The 20843-nt window shown below is 37.3% G+C and overlaps 1 protein-coding gene across 1 annotated transcript in view; it reads right to left on the bottom strand.

Annotated features, from left to right (window-relative positions):
• Nucleotides 1-19385: 19385 nt before the first annotated feature.
• The window catches only part of LOC147891192 (cytochrome b-c1 complex subunit Rieske-4, mitochondrial-like), a 28831-nt gene continuing 27373 nt past the window's right edge, over nt 19386-20843 (bottom strand). The window contains exon 6 of the mRNA XM_087389175.1: nt 19386-20273. Coding sequence (XP_087245301.1) covers nt 19642-20273 — 632 coding nt within the window. The 3' untranslated portion in view covers nt 19386-19641. The remainder of the gene's footprint in view (nt 20274-20843) is intronic.

Below are 20843 nucleotides of genomic sequence, written 5' to 3'. Positions count from 1 at the left end.
CGTGTTTTTTTATGGTTGTGCATGACACAGGCAAAAATGGTGTTTTATGCTTGATCGACAATGCAAACCATATCCGATGGGCACAATACTTTGCACACACCTTCAACTAGATGCAATTGACTTACATGCAAAGTGGCACACCCATCCTATAAGTGCTTGATCGGATAACATACCTAGCAATGTGTTTTTTTACGGATGTGCATGACACTAAGGCAAAAATGGTATTTAATGCTCGATCGACCATGCAAAGAATATCCGATGGGCATAACACTTTTCCTACGCCTCAACCTAGGTGGTATTAAAATGTTCTCAAAGAGGCACACCCATCTGATAAGTACTTGGTCAGATAAAAAACCTAAGGGCGTGTTTTCTTGCAGATGTGCATATCACTAGGGAAAAAACGGTGTATAATGCATGATCGGCCATGCAAAGCATATCCGATGGTCACAATACTTTGCATGCACCTCAAACTAGTTGGAAGATACTTGCGTGCAAAGTGGAGCTCCCATCTGATAAGTACTTGCTTGAATAACACACCTAGGACCGTGTTTTTTTATGGTTGTGCATTACACAAAGGCAAAAACGGTGTTTTATGGTTGATCCACAATGCAAAGCATATCCGATGGGAACAATACTTTGCACACACTTTCAACTATAAGGAATTAACTTACATGCAAAGTGTAATTCCCATCGCGTAAGTACTTGATCGGATAACACACCTAGCAGCGTGTTTTTTTACGAATGTGCATGGCACTCGGGCAAAAATGGTATTTCATGCTCGATCGACCATGCAAAGCATATCTGATGGGCACAATACTTTTCCTACACCTTAACCTAGGTGGTATTGAAATGTTCTCAAAGAGGCACACCCATTCGATGAGTACTTGATCAGATAACATACCTAAGGGCCTGTTTTTTTGCGGATGTGCATCACTACCGAAAAAACGTTGTATAATGCGTAATCGACCATGCAGAGCATGTACGATGATCATAATACTTTCCACGCATCTCAACCTAGTTGAAACGGACTTGCGTGCAAAGTGGAGCCCCCATCTGATAAGTACTTGTTTGAATAACACACCTAGGACCGTGTTTTTTTATGGTTGTGCATGACACTAAGGCAAAAACGGAGTTTTATGCTTGATCGACAATGCAAAGCATATCCGATGGGCACAATAATTTGCACACACCTTCAACTAGGTTAAATTGACTTACAGGCAATGTGGCATTCCCATCGCATAAGTACTTGATCGGATAACACACCTAGCATCGTGTTTTTTTACGGATGTGCATGACACTAGAGTAAAAATAGTATTTAATGCTCGATCGACCATGCAAAGGATACCCGATTGGCACAAAACTTTTCCTACGCCTCAAACTAGGTGGTATTGAAATGTTCTCAAAGAGGCACACCCATCCGATAAGTACTTGGTCAGATAACACACCTAAGGGCGTGTTTTTTTGCGGATGTGCATATCACTAGGGGAAAAATGGTGTATAATGCATGATCGGCCATGCAAATCATATCTGATGGTGACAATACTGTGCATGCACCTCAACCTAGTTTAAATATACTTGGGTGCAAAGTGTGGAGCCCCCATCTGATAAGTACTTGTTTGAATAACACACCTAGGGCCATGTTCTTTTATGATTATGCATGACACTAAGGCAAAAACGGTGTTTTATGCTCGATCGACAATGCAAAGCATATCCGATGGGCACAATACTTTGCACACACCTTCAACTAGGAGGAATGGAATTACATGCAAAGTGGCACGCCCATCCCATAAGTGCTTGATCAGATAACATACCTAGCAGCGTGTTTTTTTACGGATGTGCATGACATTAGAGCAAAAATAGTATTTAATGCTCAATCGACCATGCAAAGGATATCCGATGGGCATAACACTTTTCCTATCCCTCAACCTAGGTGGTATTGGAATGTTCTCAAAGAGGCACAACCCATTGGTGAGGGAAGTTAGCAATCACGATAGATTGCCCATGGATAAGTCTATCAAAATATTGAAGAGAGGGATTATCAACAGGTTGGAGAGCTCTCAAGTGTGACTCAAGATGGAATGCTTTGCAAAAGATAGGATAAACTTGATCTGCAGAGGCATGGGAATCAGTGGATGAAATCCACTGGTCAAAAGCCTCTCTAGGGGAAGCCGTGAGTGTAGGAGGATGCTTGAGAAGACAAAAGAGGAGGCTGTGGAATGCAAGGTTACTCAAGAGTGGGAAACTGAAAATGTGAAAATGACCTTAGAAGTCTACTTTATAAATGGACATTGCCCTTAAAAATGCTCTTAATTACAATATTTTTATATTTATTGTTTTTTCTTTGGAAAGTCTCTCTCTCTCTCTCTTTCTCTCTCTCCCCTTAGCTATCTCTCTCTCCTCTCTCTCACTCTCTCCCTCTCTCTCTCTCTCTCTCTCATAGATCCACAAGGTCTTTTGAGGATGTTAATGTATCTTTCTTTCTTTCCCTTCCTTTGTGTCCCTCATTGCTCTCTCTCTCTCTCCCTCTCTCTCTCTCTCTCTCTCTCTCTCTCTCTCTCTCTCCCCCCTCCTCTCCCTTGCTCTCACTCTGTCTCTCTATCTCTTTTCCTCCCTTTGATTTTGTCCCTATTTGCTCTCTCTCTCTCTCTCTCTCTCTCTCTCTCTCTGTGACACCCGATGATCATCTTGTTGCCATGTTGCCCTTAGCTACCTTTGTCATCGACATTGATTTCACATATACAATTTTTGTATTTTGTTAGCGGCTCCACCCTTTGTATCAGTTGTATATGGGTGTTTTTTCAATCTCATCATCTCTCAAAGACCTTAATTACCTTTCTTTTTATTCTCTTTCTCAACTTAGAGGTGCAAATGAATAAATGCAATCTTAACTCTCTCTCTCTCTCTTCCCATTCTCTACCTCTCTCTCTCTATCTCACTCTCCATCTCTCTCTTTTTGTCCCCGTCTCTATTGTCATGGACATTGATTTCATGTATACACTTTTTGTATTTTGTTAGCGAATCCACCCTTTGGATCGGTTGTATCTGGGTTTTTTTATCAATCTCTTAGTCTCTCAAAGACCTTAATTAACTTTCATATTTTTCTCTTTCTCAACTTAGAGGTGCAAATGAATAAATGCAATCTTAACTCTCTCTGTCTCCCTTTGTATCCCTCCCCCTCCCTCTGTCTCTAAGAGGCCCTTTGTGTCCCTGACTGCTCTCTCTCTCTCTCTCTCTCTCTCTCTTGCATGCTCTAATTTCTATCTATCTCAAGATCACACACTCTCTGTCTTGCACAATACAAATATACAAATATCCACACAAATTTTAAATTACAAATATTTATCGCTTTATCATTCATAGACCATAGAGAGCCATCCATCTTGAGGTGCATACTTAATTCAAAAAATCTTAATAATAAATGAAACAACACTTTGTATTATATATGATTTCTTTTCATACATGTAACAATGCCTCATTGCCAAGTGCATTGTTGAAGCACTAAGGATCCAAGAAACTAGATATCATATGAAATACCTGCCATCCTGTCTCTACTATCTCTAGAGTATGGGGGGGGCAACAATCCTTACAAAGGATACTTGTCTCATCCCTATATCTAACTTTGCAATTATCAAGTCTAAAATAATAGTCTTGGGGAGGGCTTGCTATTGCCAACTGCAATTCTTCCTTGATAAATCGCATGGTCCACTCCTCTTCTAATTCCAACATTAGATCAGGATGTCCTTGCCAATAAATTGATACCTCGACAATAGGATTGTGAGTCCCATCACACATATCATCATCCATTGCTTCCCATTGAAGGTTCTTCCATCTAAACCTTCTATATGTGAAAGACATGCAGAGATTTTTCCTTCCAATGAAATACTTGTAGAATTTGGGATCTATCAATACATAGTATCCTGATCATTTTTTATACAAACAAGAATTGTAAGATTTGCTACCAAAATGTTGCATCTGAAGCGTTAAATTGACATTGTACTAAATCTTCGGCATGACATGTTCTTGTTGTCCATCCATTGTCAAATAGCTTAGATAGCCAATCCATTTCTAAGCTCTTGCAAGTGTAAGTAATCTTTGTTTTCCTTAGTTGCCTACAACTTGCAAAGAAATCAACAAAGCATGGAAATGGAAGAAACCAGCTCAACCTAGTATTTCTTCCACCAGTAGTTGGCTTCATAGCATTTCTGACATCATTAAACATTCTATTTCTATATGATTCACTTCTCTCCATGCTTGGAAGCAGCCATTTTGGACTATCAAAAGAGGGCAAGGGAAGAGATTCTAATCTGCCATACTATCCTTCTTCATCTGGCACAATGAAAATTGAGTCATAGAAGAAGATTTCATCCTTTTTTAATTCTGATGGTGTGCGACCTTCATACTGAAGACTCTTGATCTCAACATGGAGGACATGCAACACCCCAGTTATGCATGTTGCAAGCTCCCACTCTTTGTAAATAGATGGATATAAGTCTGTAAAACAAATAGAAGGCATAAGACAATAGTGTCAACATCCCCAAATAAATGCAAATACTCTAAAAAGCAAATGAAGTACTAGTACACTTTAAAAAACTTACAATTGGGCCTACGATATGGAAGTCCTTTATTTGGATGCACATATATGTTTGCATGGGGTATAGACATGCTGAATATATACTTGTGTCACTGTGTTACTACCAGGAGAAATTTCAAAATCTAAGATCCTTCCCTTCCAATGTTTGGAGATGTCCATTGCATCCTTCCGACCCACTTTGTAGCACTCATGATTAGTGGGTTGCATTGTGATCCAACAATATTTCCTGTAGAGCTGAGGAATCCATTCCCCATGCTCATCCTTAAAATTCTTCAATACAACTTTCTACTTCCAAAGACCCTCCAAATTTATGTCTTCTATTCTCTCTTTCTCTATCCCCCTCTTTCTCTTTCTTTACAAGTCTCTCTCTCTTTCTCTCTCTCTCTCTCTCTCTCTCTCTCTCTCTCTCTCTCCCTCCATCCCTCTCCTTCCCTCTCTCCTTTAACTAAACCTCTCACAAAAATAAGCAAAATATTATTACAAAAAACATAGAATACTTCTCTCTCTCAATCTATCTTATAAGGTACCCCTCACACAAACAAACATCAAATTTTTTTGAAATACTTAGTTACGATATGCTCTCTTCCTGCTCCGTTTCTCCACAAACAAATAAAACATTATCAATATCATATCATTCTCTCTCTCCTTTCAAAACTCTTTGATTAGGATCTCTTTTTCTTCCTTCTTTCTCAAATACTTCTAAAACCTAGTAGTTTGAAATAGAATCTCTGTCTCTCTCCCTCAATCATCCCCTTAACAAAAAAAAACATAGCAGTTCGAAATATAATCTCTGTCTCTCTTTTCCCTTCCTCTATCTATCCCTCCTATACTAGCAAAGAAGAAAACGACTATTTTCTATCTCTCTCCCTCACTCATCCCCTCAAATAGATAAAAAATCACAGTAGTTTTAAATATAATCTCTCTCTCTCTCTCTCTCTCTCTCTCTCTCTCTCTCTCTCTCTCTCTCTCTCTCTCTCCCTTCCTATATCTATCCCTCCTATATTACTGAAGAAAAAAACAACTATTTTATGTCTCTCTCTCCCTCACTCATCCCCTCAAATAGAAAACAACATAGCAGTTTGAAATAATCTCTCTCTCTCTCTCTCTCTCTCTCTCTCTCTCTCTCTCTCTCTCTCTCTCTCTCTCTCTCTCTCTCTCTCTCTCTCTCTCTCTTCCCTTCCTCTATCTATCCCTCCTATACTAGTGAAGAAAAAAATGTCAAAAATCGTCTTGTATTTTTATATATCATCTACCTCAATCTCTCCCTCTTCCATGTCTCTTGTAACAAACATATAGATAGTGTGATACAAAAATGTATCTACTTGACACAAACAAAACTTTCAAGATGAAATCACTTCATTACTTGGAAAGTATGTGTTTCTTCTTTTGGAGTTGACTCTATGTACTCCAAAAAGGTAGAGAAAGAGCTGAAAATGATAGAACACCCGCTTTTCTCACTCCTTCCAAGCAAATTTAGGTCAAAACTTACAGGAGGTGACTCTCTATACTCCAAAAAGATGAGGAAAGAACCGAAAATGAGAGAAACCCATTTTTCTCACTCCTTCCAAGTAGATTTAGGTCGCAACTTTGGTTTCTAAGAGAGAGTGATTTAAGTAGAGAATGAATGGAAGAGAAGAGGGATGAACAAAGCTTTGGCAGAAGTCTCTCTGAGAGATTTTCGAATGTGGAAGAAAAACGTGAGCAAAGAGGAGAGAGAATGACTAAACAAGAGTGGAAAGAAGATATTTTAAAACCAGCTACTAGAAAGTGGTGGGAATGAATGTTTGAAACGTTTTGGGAGAGAGAGAATAGGGGAAGAGCTAGTTTGGAAGTCAAAGTTTGGGCCAAATGGTTGAACCAAATGGAAAACGTGAGCATAGTTTTAGATAGGGGATAGTTTGCCCTGGGAGGAAAACAAGGAGGCCTGACAAAGATAATTTTTTATTGTGAACCACCAATGACATTTTTTGGGGTATTTTGAAAAAAATCTGCAATTTCCCCTAGATTTGGGGAGCCTTTGTTACAGAGAAGTCCACATGGCATAATCTCTTTCATGGATACCATATTCCCTTATCCAAGCCTCTAATATTTTAGAAATTCTCCAAAGGGCCCCTTTTTGAGTCCAAAATTTTTGTAATGGCATGTATATTTATATATTAATATCACTTAGTGTAAACATTCTAGAATCTTCAAATGAGCCAGAGCTTAGAGAATGATGCCTTATACTGCTCAAAATGCCAAAAGGATGTCGAGGCAAAAGTAATACCATTGATGATAGGCACCATTACTACAAGAACAAAACAAATCAATGTTGCCATTGGAAATCAATGCCTCCCATCTTTTTTAGGGACAGAAGAGGAAATTGAATCCTACTACAATGAGAACCAAGTAGGTTTCATAAGCAAGTTAATGCAAAAAGAATGCATGGACAATTCAAGTTGACTAGCTCAAACTTAGTTGTTGGCTACAATGGCATGCAAAGTTAAAAAAAGAATATAGATACTAGAGATGACATAGAAGGCAAAGAATTAAAAGCAAAGAGTGATTAAAGCCAACTTCAAGAATAACTATTAGTTTGAAAATATCGAGTAACTTTTTTATTTGAACTATATATGAGAAACTTTTATTCCTATAAGGCACCTAGTGCCCTACAAATTTAACTAGAATTGAGCTTGTAAGAGCATCCAATATTTGCTGACTTTAATTAAATTAGCATCAAGTGTTTTTCCTATTTGAAGACATTGCTTAATTATAGTTAATGTAGCATCTTACGTTTAAGATAATGGTGACTTGGATTTAAATACTCTTTGTTCATCATCCATGCCATGTAGTTTTTACAAAACTAGATACATTTACTTGTTATTTTATACTTAGAAGAAAAAAAACATAGATGTAAGGGATTTTAATGGCTTTGTACTTTTCGTTGCTTTTGCATTATTTATAGGTTCTAAGTGAAAGTACACATACAAGCCATGGATATAATAGGCAAAACCTTAAACGTGCATGGTTTTCAACGATCCCCCCACTTCAAAGATGCTCGTGGTGATTGTTTATTTGATAGTTTAAGCTTCCTCATGGAGTTTAAGTAATCTTCTATAAATATACACAAGATCATAATTGATAACTCTTTGAGTGCCCTTAAAAACAAAAACCATGATGCAGAAAATTACAACCGCATTTTTTTGGCACTGGAGATACTCCCAACTTTACATGAAATATATACAAGACAAGAATACTTCCATCGTATGCGATTACTAGCTTCAGAAAATGGGCTATGGGGTGACCATTTCTGCATTTATTGGTCAACAAGATGCTTTACACTTTGGTCTTCAACTCATATGATACCATACATCACATATGTTGACAAATCCCATACACCTTCTTTCCATATTTTATATGACGACCAACCAAGACATGTAGGGAATTTTGAACCATTACTAACAAACCCACGACATCCTATACAAGCAACAATTGAACATCAAGGCACAACACAACTAGACATAGAATTAACCAAACATAATCTACAAAGAATGCAAGGCCACGATTACACACATGGAGATTCTATTTTTAATAGTATTTCTTATTTTCTAGGAGAAAACATTGATTCTCAAGAAGTATGTCTCAAAGCCACAAAAAAGCTACGACATGCAAACCAATCTATGCATGCAACTACGTTACAAATCACATAATCCTATTTTGAACAAGGACTTATCTTTAATCTACATAACATCAATACCATATGTAGAAGAATATTGTGTTAATATGCATAAAAGCAATCCAAATGGTGGTTTGAAAGGTGATTTTCTTATATTACATTGGATAGCTGTGTGGGCTTTAAAAAGCATAATACTTTGGTCACATAAAGCAGGTCAACCATTTCTTGAAACCAATATAGGAAATGACCTGGAGAAAATGCATTTAGCTTACTATGACATACAATACAATAATAGATACTATGAACCAATAATTGAAAAAAAAAAAAGGAGAGCAATAGATAGTTTAAATCCTGGAAAGAGTAAAAAAGCACTATCTGAAAACAAAGCTCCACAAAACTTTGACAATATGACATCATTCTGGAATATAGATAGCATATTATATGAAACAAAATTAATTAGAGTACCAAATTAGAAGTATAACATAGGAGATTGTCTTTTTGATAGCATCTCTTACGTGTTTAAATTGGAATACACAAGCCAGGAAATAGGAAATAAAGCTACTTCAAGATTAAAGGAAGAGATCATCCAAAAAACACCCCTTGCATTACAAACTGTGCAAGTATACTTGACATATGATTACTTGAGAATAGTACACAACATTGATACTATTGACCAATATTTGTTCGGCATGGCTACAAATGCTACTAAAGAAGGACTATGGGCTGACTCTATAATATTATGTGGGATTGCACAAGTACTTGATATAAATATTGTTGTTTAGTCAAACTCAATAGCCCGGTCATTTTTGGAGTACAAATCCTCTGAAAACAACTACACATGCAATCTTGTATATTATGACAACGTCCAAAATAATGGTCACTATGAACCTATCATCCAGCTAGACACCATACAAGAATACCATCATCTTGCAATTCTAGAGGAAAAAAGCAAGCTACCTGCTCCTTCAAAGAATAGAGGAAAACAAACACAACATAAACAGACACATGTACCATGGACCAATGACCTTGACAATAAATTAATCTCTTTAATGCAACAAAATCAACAATTATCTAAGTTGCAAGTATGCTCATTGTTTTTAAATAAACACCCACACTTAAATACATCACCCTATTCTACAGTTGATCAACACTTACAGTTACTTAGAAAAGAAAAAACCCAAACTCTAGAACAAAACAACATGTCCCAATAGTCTCCCAAGCAAATTGAGCCTTATTTTTATGCTTGTTGTGATGTTGATGAACATGCTATTGTAATCTAGCTAAAGAAAATTGTAGACACTCCTATACATGCTTGCTTTTGTTGTAAACGATTGTTCTCTTGTTTTCAATTAAAAGTGCAATGTTCAAAAGAAATAAGCTTCCTTGAGCAAGAATTAGAAAGGGAATTAACATGTTTAAAAAAAATGCAAGAGTTTGCAATGAATGCTACAAGCATATAAAAAATAAAAATATACCAAAATTTACATCACCACATTTTATTCAAAGGCAAAAAAAGTTGCCAAAAATTTCAATGTTAACCGAGCCAGAAGTACGACTAGTTGCCCCTCGAAATACATTTGCTCAAATACATCAATTTTTAAACTATGGAAAATACTTATTAAAAGGAAGTATTATCAATCTACCTACAAATACCAATGCCATACAAACCATACTTCCAAGGACACTAGATGAAAAGAAACACTATTCAAAATTTTTGGACTTGTGTAAAGTCCAATTTGAGAAATGGACTAAAAAACAGTCCAAAAATTTTGAATATACTAGTAGTTTTTTTTTTGGAACTAGATTTGAAAACTCAAAACAAAAGATTTGGTGATTAAGTACTAAGAACATCTATGCATATCCAAATCTCTTACAAAGGTGGTCTACATGAACATCTTCATAACTTCTTATGAATTGAGCTACTATCACCTAAGAACATCAATAGATGACCAATTCTCTTAGAAAGGTGGTGTGAATAAACACCTTTATGTATAAGTGGTGTGCACACACCTTTATGACCATTTCTTTTAGAAAGGTGGTGTACATATACCCTTAGAAAGGTAGTGTACTATTAACTGGAAAAGAAATCAATGCATGAGACTAGACACTAGGCATGGCGATGCTCGAGGGCCATAGGGGAAAAGGGAACATGAGGGAAGAAGTATTAACATAGGTGGGGAAAAAGGATTAAGAGGGGTGGGAATGAAGAGAGGGACTATGCCACAAGAGGGAAGGGAGAAGGGGAGGAAGAGCATGTACATGATGGGAGGTGGAATGTAGAGATGGAGACATCAAGAGAAGAGAGTCATGCTTTATTTGAAAGGAAGGATGGGGGGGGGGAAATCAAAGTACTAGCTAGGTGGCTTTACAAGAATGAGCGTTTTACATCAACGAATAGCCCCCTCCTTTTATAGCCAAGAGAGAGGGTCTCTCCCAAGAAATGCATCCTCCCACATGCATGGTGTGTGTGGAAAAGTCTCCCATGTGGGCTTGGTGGGTATGCACTCACAATTGTGTGCGACAACCCTTTGCCTCATTTTTCCACATAAATCAAACCACATATCCCAAGTCTAAGATACTCCCTTGGTCTCTTCCCAATTTTATAATACGTTCAAACATCTAAGAGGACAAGTGGAGGGTTGGCATAAGGAGTCTTGCCACCTCATCCTACTTTCCCCATTATTTAACTTGCATTCTTGGACTATCTACACCCCCCCCACATGGGCCTATCCTACATGGAGGGAATAATCCAATATAATATCCATCTCCACCTATTTTATATTACTTCTCCCATGGTCCTTGGGCCATGTCTCATTAAATTCAAGCATGAGACCACCTAGGTGGAGTGGTGGCACATGGAGGAACCATGCCACCTTAACATTTTATAATACTACTACCATGGATTATGTACAACACACCTTATGGGTCCTCTCATGTGGAAGGGTGGCACATGGTCACGCCCTGCCACCTCAACCCTCAACCCTATGCACACCATATTGTATTATACTATTGCCACACATACAAGCACACACATATATTTATGCCTTTTACCTTGGTCAAATTTATCCATAACAGTACATAAATCCTTTTATGTGTAAGTGTGTACATATACACCTCAGTTGGTATTAAAAAACACCCTTAACTATAAAAATACATTGACATAAAGTTTAAAATACACCATTAAGCATAAAATATAATCCACCATTGCTGCATCAAGCTTAACCTTATTGTCCTCAAAGTAATGAAGCTCGAGAGTCCTTAAAGGAATTTTGATTAGATTGCCACCACCCCTGCATAAGAAGCACATCAAGAAAGGCTGCAAGACTTGAATGGGTATAGAGTCATTTTCATACTTATGGGTCCACTCCATCTCCTTTGAGCCCAGTCATATTTTCAATTACTAAACCAGTACTTCACTTTAAATGGTTGGCACTGCTACTCCATGAACTAGAATTGGATTGCTAGAAGTGCTAGATAAGTAATAAATAGTGCTAACTACTAGTGTAATAGTGTTAGCTAGGGTTAACTCTATTGAGATAGTGCTAACTAGTAGTATGGTGATGAAGTATATTAGTGCTATGCCGGTACTTATAGCAGTATCAAGTATTAGCATAGAACTAGTTCAGAGTGTCTAGAAATGCCACTAAATCCCTTTGCAATTATAACAATGAATGCTAACTTCTATTTAGCGCTTATAACTATTATTTTAGCACTTTTAGCTAGCGAGTGTCTAGCAATGCCATTGAAGCATTTTCCTATAATAAAAATGCTAATTGCTAGCATATAGCTATTAACACTAGTATGTGATGCCATTGAAGCCCTTTGCTTATCATAACAATTCATGCTAAGTACTACTTAGCACTGCTAGCTACTATTTAGTAGTGCTAACTAGTAGTAGGTCTAAGTATAGTAGCGCTATGCTAATACGTAGCAATGTCAAGTACTAGAACATCAGTACTAGTAAGTGGCTAGTAGTGCCATTGGAGCCCTTTGCTATCATAATAGCACATGTTAATTACTATTTAGCAATGCTAGCTACTATTTAGTAGCACTAATAATTAGTATGATGGCTAAGTATACTAATGCCATGCTAGTACTTAGCAATATCAAGTAGTGGCACAACATTGCTAGTAAATGGGTAGCAATGCTACCAAATCCCTTTTCTATCATAAATGCATCTTAAGTACTTCTAGCTCTATTTAGCATTCCTAGCTAGGAGCATGGCTACGTATACTAGTGCTATGCTAGTACTTAGCAATGTCAAGTACTAGCACAACACTTCTATTTAGTGGCTAGCAATGCCACTGAAGCCCTTTGCTATCATAGCATTGCATGCTAAGTACTATTTAGCTTCTGCAAGCTACTATTTGGTAGTGCTAGCTAGTGTCATGGCTAAGAAGTAAATTGGTGCTATGCCAATTCATAGCAGTGTCGAGTACTAGCACAACAATACTAGCAGGTGGCTACTAGTACATAGCAGTGTCAAGTGCTAGCACAACACTACTAGTAAGTGGCTAGTAATGCCACTAATGATCTTTCCATAATAGTGCCAAATGCTAATAGATAGCTATCATAACTGTAAGCATGAAAGCACTAGTATGCTGGTGCTATGCTAGCACTTAGTCATCATCTTAAATAGTATGGTAATGCTAACTAGTAGCATGGCTAAATCCTAAGAGGTATAGTAGTGCATGCAAAGTAATATTTAGCACAGCCAGCTATACTATTTGGCAGTGCTAACTAGTAGCATGGCTAAGAAGTATACTAGTGCTATGCAAATATTTAGCAGTGTCAAGCACTAGTGTAGCACTACTGTGCTAGTACAGAGTAGTATCAAGTACTACATAGCACTACTAATTAGTGGCTAGTAATGCCACTAAATCCCTTCGCTATAATAACATTGTGTGCTAAGTACCATTTAGTACTACAAGGTTTTTGAGCAACGCTAGCTCGTAGCATGGGTAAGAAGTATACTAGTGCTACACTAATATCTAGCAGTGTCAAGTACAAGCACATCACTGCTAGTATGTGTCTAGAAATTTCACTGAAGCACTTTCCTATCATAATAGTGCAAAATTCTATCAAATAGTATTAGCACCATAAGCACTAGTCTACTAATGCTATGCTAGTATCTAGTTGTGTTAAGTAGAATGGTAGCACTATAACGAGCAGCATGGCTAAGACATATAGTAGTTCTTTCAAAGTACATTTTAGCACTTCTAGCTACTATATAGTAGTGCTAACTAGTAGCATGGCTAAGAAGTATACTAGTGCTATGCTAGTACTTAGGAGTGTCAAGCACTAGCATAGTAATGCACTGCTAGTACTTATTTAGCACTGTCAAGTAGTAGCATTGCACAGCTAGTAAGTGGCTAGCAATATCACTAAATCCCTTTTCTATCATAATGGTGCATGATAAGTACTATTTAGCACTACTAGCTACTTTTTATGCTAACTAGTACCATGGCAAGAAGTCTACTAGTTCTATGCTAGTATGTACTAGTGTCATGCACTTTCCTATCATAAAAATGCCTTTTATTTTATTTTATTTTTAACAATGCCAAATAGTGGGAGATAGCTATTAGTGTTGTAGAACTAGCATGCTATTGCTATCAGTAGTGCCAAATACTAGCACATATCTATTAGCTATATAAGCATTAGTATGCTATCGATATGCTACTAGTTACTTGTTTTAAATAATATGGTAGTGCCACCTAGTAACACGGATATATCGGTGTTGACAATTTCTTGCATATTTTGTATTAATGCTCGATATGATATACCAACACTTCTACACTTAGAAAAAAAAAGCTTCATAGATTCCTTTAGTATTAGTGTTGAAAATCCCCCAATACCTTGTAGTGTCATAAGTGAAGGTCAATAAGAAAAACAAATTAATACATTAAAAATAATAAATTGAAGGGTATTTCTTAATGAGGTAGAGATCCTTGCATACTTTGTAACCATCATGTTGAAAAATGGGTTAAAATTAGGCATGTCTCTTCTTTCATGCTAAACAAAATGTAACCCATTTTTCAAAAAGTTAAAGACTTCAAGACCCCTTAATCCTGAATCTTAAAGTTAATCCATTTTTCAAAAAGCTAAAGACTTCAAGAATCCTAATCCTAAAAGGGTACCAATGTTATGTACCTAGATTAAATGTTATATTGTTATATGTGCTATGTGCAAACACATTAGATGATACAAGAGTACACAAATGGAAATTATTATGTAGAATTCTTCAAGAGGAAACTCCTTTATTTAATTGTAATTACAGAATTCCAAAGGACACAAGGATACATTAGGTCAACTATGTCATATTCTTACAAGCCCTATCTTATTCTTCTGATGATAGAAAGGCTACAAGCCCATGGCCTTTAGCTAGTTTCCTTCGAGTCAATCTCCAAGCTCTGTCTCTCTTGAGTCAGCTTCATCTACTCCTAATGTGATTAATTTTATGATAGTTTTGCATGGTTTTCTTGAACCAACTCTAGAATTCTCTTGGCTCTATGGCTTGATCTTTTGGAAGACATCCTAATTTCATGCATGCAAGCCTCACATTTTTTGGAAGATACATGAATGGGATAAAATATCCCACAAAAAATTTATTTTTTAATAGCTAATGACCTTTATAACTAAAGTACCCACATCTAGCACAATTTCTTCATTTCCAACCATTTTAATGTTTATAGTGGAGGGGTTGTATTAATTTTGTAGATTCATCCATACTTGTCCCCTTTTGCCATGGTGGCAATGTCTTATTTTTCATGTGACACCATGGATGATAATATATGTAGGGAAGATTTGGTCTTGCCAATTGAGAGAAAAATGTGACTATTTATAACTACTTACCATTCATTTGTGATGGTCTTGATATATCTAATTGCATGAGAATAGATACTTCACCTTTTTCTTTATCTTGATAAATTTTGTTATCTTTGACATCATATTGGGATCCACCTTTTTCTTTAGCTTGATAAATTATGCTATCTTTGACATCATGTTAGGACCATTTGGAAATGCCAAGTGTACATAGGGAAAATAGACCTTAGTACGATCATTCTATATGGGGTATACAATTAGAAAGGTTGACTACCCGACTAAAAAGGAAATTCTAAATTAGGGTATACAACATAGAGTTCCAAAGGAAGAAAACAAGGTATAAAATGTAGAGTGCCAAAATAGGGTATATAATGTAGAGTTCCACCAATGGAATAAATTAAATGATTACTTGTCAAAGTTCAACCCAAAAATGGTCATCAGAGAATTTAAGCATTGTAGAAGACGTTTAGGAGAGTTGCCATCTATATTAAAGGTTATTGAGAGTGCATGCCTAGGTGGTTGTAAACCAAAGTGCTTTGATTGACAAGAGGCACATAATCGAGAAGCCATGGATGTCCATAATAAAAATAGTACATGCCACTTGCAAGAAGAGGATGCTTTATTTCAACTCAAATGAGGAGAGAGAGAGACCATTATAAGATGCAACTAGCTATGGCATGTTTCCAAAGGGAGCACAGGAGTCCATGTACTAGGTGCTTCTAGAGATAAGTGACCATGTGGTACTAGATAAACTAGTAAAAAGAGGAATTTGTCGCATGGCAATAATGTCCAAATATGGTGATGCATGCCTCAAAACATGGGAATAAGTTTAACTACTATAGGAGACCCCATAGATTAGTGGCATGTAGCTCCAGGTGGTTGTCACATTTGCCAAAGAGTGTATGGCTGTAGAGTTGTTGCAAAGAGTTTTCCATATACATTAAGTTCATAAATACAAAAGATACAACAAAATATGTTGCAAAAGCATCTTACACTTTGTAATATGTTTCAAAAATTTCTTGAATTCAAAGACTATAATAAAACATATTATGAAAGCCTTTAGAATTTGAAAACTATGATGAAGTATGTTGCAAAAGGTTCTTGAATTCAAAAAGTATGAAAAATACTTCTTCAGCATATTGGATTGACAAAATTTCCTCATTGCAATTCCCTTTGAAATGTTAACATGATTATAGGGATTGGGTTTTTGTAATGGGGGCTTATCACACACAAAGATATATGATAGCTAAATCAATAAACAAACTAATGTGCAATGCTATAGGGAGGATTAAGTGTCAAGGAAGTTGGATTTGATGCCACACAGAAACTAATGTGCATAGGGAGGATTAAGTGTCAACTTGTCACACAAACAAGGTTTGAGTCCAAGTCTAACTTCCGAATTTCCCATATCCAAATAATCAAGATGATTAATCTCCGGGCGTACAAAATACACATTATTTCATTGTACGACATAAGCACACTTATATATACAATGCTTATGGAACTATGTGCTATCCTTACTCTTATTCTAAAATCCGTTTGTTTTCTTGGTGTGATTTGTGATGTCATGAATGGATTGAATGCCTAATTGCATCTTTGAAAATGAGGCCTAGAAGGAAATAACTTGTGTTTGAGGGTGAAGAAGAGACTTTGTAGATATATATATATATAGGAAGAGTAGTTGCAAATAAAGTATATTAATGTCTTATATGAACAGCACCTGCAACCCTACTAGGCTTGTTGTGTAGATACAGGAGCAAGATTCATCACATGTATTATTATTTTGTATAACTATTTAGTCACACAATTATCTAGTCTAAATACACAACTATTTCCACATGGTTATTTGGTGCAAAGATGTCACTCCACTTCCTCCCTCTTTGGTTGGCTACATTGCTATCTCATTCTCCTTGGTTACCAGTCATAGGTTATGGTTGTATCACGTCTTAAGGAGGCAGCAACATAGGTGTGCGCCCCTACTTTTTCATGTGTTTATCAGTTCATATGAAGATTTAGTTGGGGAGACTTTGTCTTTCAATCCTTCCTACATCTTCCACTCTGGCACCTTGTCTTAAACAATTTAACCCATCCTTGCTGAATTGGAACATGCTTTATTTGCATGCTTATTGAAAACTGAGAGATGATGGGAGAGAGACTAGAGTCATGCCACTTCACCCATTATACAAGTGAAAATAAATATTTCCAAAGGAGTCGGAGGTATTTTACCCATCCCTACTTTCCCCATTAAAGAATGTCTTTTAGAATATTATGTATGTCGTCCATCAACTTTCCCTTCTACATAAGGCATGTTAAGCACCTATTGTTGCATGTGTATCGAATGGATATAGTAGTCATCACTTGAGAATGGGTGGTGGTTGTCATGTATTTTAGTATGGAGTGGTTGGAAAAGGAGGTTGGCAGTAGTGTGAGAGAGAAAGTAACAAGATGAGTGCTGCTTGGGAAGGAGGTACTAGCGCGCGCACGCATGAGAGAGAGAGAGAGAGAGAGAGAGAGAGAGAGAGAGAGAGAGAGAGAGGTCCAAGATGGGCCTAGCTCCAGTTGGATTTTTGTAATAAATCTATCTTTTTTTGCATGAATTTGCCATATAGGATCAAAGGAGACCTATATTATTGCAAAGGGCACAAGCAGACATTGAAGCTATGGCATTGATAGTCCAATCCATGCACTGGCCAAGTAAATTTTTGCTATAATATGACCTTCTCTGCCCTTTGTATGGCATTGGTTGGTGGGCTAGTTTTGGGCAGAGTCGATGAAGATAGACTTGACTGTGTTGAAGGTGGTGCTCAGGATGCACTTGTCAAGTGGCACTGATGGTTATTTATTCTATATGCGTTGCTTGAACATGCACTTGAGTCTCACATATTCACACATTCCCATCCATAGACCAAAGAATAATATGACCTTCTCTGCCCTTTGTATGGCATTGGTTGGTGGGCTAGTTTTGGGCAAAGTCGATGAAGATAGACTTGACTGTGTTGAAGGTGGTGCTGAGGATGCACTTGTCAAGTGGCACTGATGGTTATTTATTCTATATGTGTTGCTTGAACATGCACTTGAGTCTCGCATATTCACACATTCCCATCCATAGACCAAAGAAAACTCGCCACAAAGCCAATTGTTTATTTAGAACCTAATGTAGCTTTGAATTGATGCTTGTGGCTCCTTTGGCTACCAAATTTGAGTTATAGTCACTAAGACGTGTGATTTTATGAGTGAGTCTTGTGTGATTTTATGAGTGAGTCTTTATAATCCCAATTAGGATTTTGGGCGAATTTAAAAGGATTGATTTCACTACGTTTGAAAATCTATGCATGGGAGAATTTTATGGCATCATGATATGTCAAAGCATCATCATCACACACACACACACACACAATTTTTTTCCATTTGGGTGAAAGCCATCTAATATATTACAAGAAACTGTGAAACTGCCCCCCAAAAGGAGGGAAGTAGTTATTACAACATGAAAAGATCTCATTATAGGGCAAAAAGGGAAGATAATCCAAATCCCATGCATGCAGGCAATCAAAGAATGATTGCCATAGAAAAGCACGGAAGAGATAATACTTAGACAAGGAGGGGTCATCAAAGACTCATCTCACACACACACAATTTATTTATTTTTAAGCAATTTCTCATTCAGCTAAAATGTACATTCATAGCTTCTCCAAAGCACAACAACTACACACACACGCGCATGCGCGCACACGCACGCACGAGAAGTGAAATCTTCAACAATAATTAGAATATGATAACATAAAAAGGTGCCTATTTGTGAAGAAAACACCACTATGTTTTACATAGATTAATAACTCTCAACACTTTTTAGAACATTTTCATGTTTGAAACAATGTAACTAATTAAATTTCACAAAGCATTTGCTTGTTGTGATGTAGGGGGCCTTTCCCACCTACTGTTTTTTAATGCTATGTTAGTAAGATTAAGAGATCTAAACCACTTCCATTATAGTTAGCATTACCAACACAAATCAATTTCCTTTCATACACATGTTATACGCACCATGTGGTCTTAACAACTTAAAGAGTCTTTTTTTGTAACTATTTTATGCTGTGAAGTCCACTAAGTCTACTTTTTTATGTTAAGACCACAGTAAATTCTTCTTCAAGAGCTTACAAGTGACAATGTTGTATAGATTTGGGTCGATCTTAACCTTCAGAAATTCTTAAGAAAAATTTTGCCTGAAGGAGCATCCCACTACCCACCATCAACTTTTCCATATTTGAACATGTTTCTCGTCCAAGAGTACCAATTGCAAGGGTTTTTAACATGTCAAGAAATTTAACTTAAATGACCAGTTGAAATGCACACGTCCCTAAAAGTTGAAAACCTCAAGCAACCTCCTTCACAGTGATGAGACCGTAATGGGATGAGGCCCTAATTTAGTTAACTGTATTCCCATAGCATCTGGCAGCAGCAAGTTTAATTACAAGTCCATGGGTTTGAGATGGCCAAAACCTAGTTTGACTCAAAGGGCAGTTATGACCATTTGAAGTTTGGAGAGCCCAAGTTCAACAACTAGTCTCCTAAGCACTCAACCTATCAGCAGCCTTTCTTCATCTATGAACTTGTAAGTGGGTACCTGAAGGTTGTAAGGAGCAGGTCCCTTCCGTGCACGACCAGAAATGTCATAATGAGAACCATGGCAAGGACAAAACCATCCTCCATAATCTCCAGCATTTGGTAGTGGAACACATCCCAGGTGCGTACATACCCCAATCACAACCAGCCATCTTGGATCTATCACTCTCTCTGAGTCTGGTTGTGGATCACGTAGCTCATCTAATGACACACTTTTTGCCGATTTAATATCTTCCTCTGTGCGATGGCGAATGAAAACAGGCTTCCCTCTCCACTTCACAGTCACAGTAGCACCTGGTGCAATGTTGGAAATATCCACTTCCAGGGAGGCAAGAGCCAAGACATCCTTGCTTGCAGACATGCTCAAAATAAGTTTCAGAATCCCCAACCGGATCAAAGAAGCATAAGCAAACCTTCCAACTGTCAAGACAAAATATGTGAAGGCTTGCTTGCCCGGGTCACCTGGAGGATAGCGCTCGTGATTGGACTCATCATACATTATAATGGGGTCAGGACTCTTCAAAGGATCTCTAGTAGGTGTGTCTTCTAGTTCTGATCTTGGTGTCAAGGCATCGCTGGAGAAACCTGCATATATAAAAAACAACAGCTCTTAAAAACATCCATTTTGCATATACATCAGAAAGGATTTCTTTGTTAGCCACATACAAAATAACAGCCCTGGTTTCCTCACGGCCAACTCATAATAAAACTTCCCTGCATACATAGCTCAACAATCAAGAGTCAATTGAGCTATATTCCAAGCTCTCCGTTGGTTGTGATTGCCAGATATCCACAGGCCTGCTACTCACAACCGTTAGGTCTTCTAGCCTTCTGGAGTATCTTGTATAGGATGATGCTTCCTTCCTTGGCTTGCAGTTTTATTTTATAAAAAGCTGAGGCTAAATTGGAAGTGAGGTTGCTGGATAGAACATTCTCTACATAACTCGTCCACATTCCCCCTGAACACTTCAGAAAAAAGCCTCAGAAGGTTCACCAAAATTCAAAGATCCTGTAAATTTTATGTAGTCACTGTGCCTATGCCGTCCCATCAACCCTGCTTCCAAATTCAGTATTAAGTAGATAATATTCTAATTCCCTTGTCAGCACCTAGATATAGGGCTACATTAGTATAAAACAGTCCATCTGTGTGGTCAA

This window comes from Dipteris shenzhenensis, chromosome 18 (assembly GCF_047967505.1).
Source record: "Dipteris shenzhenensis isolate YYH24624 ecotype China chromosome 18, Dip_SZ_1.0, whole genome shotgun sequence".
Taxonomy (NCBI): Eukaryota; Viridiplantae; Streptophyta; class Polypodiopsida; order Gleicheniales; family Dipteridaceae; genus Dipteris; species Dipteris shenzhenensis.
Note: the sequence above shows the minus strand (reverse complement) of the source record. Positions and strands in the feature narration are given on the sequence as shown.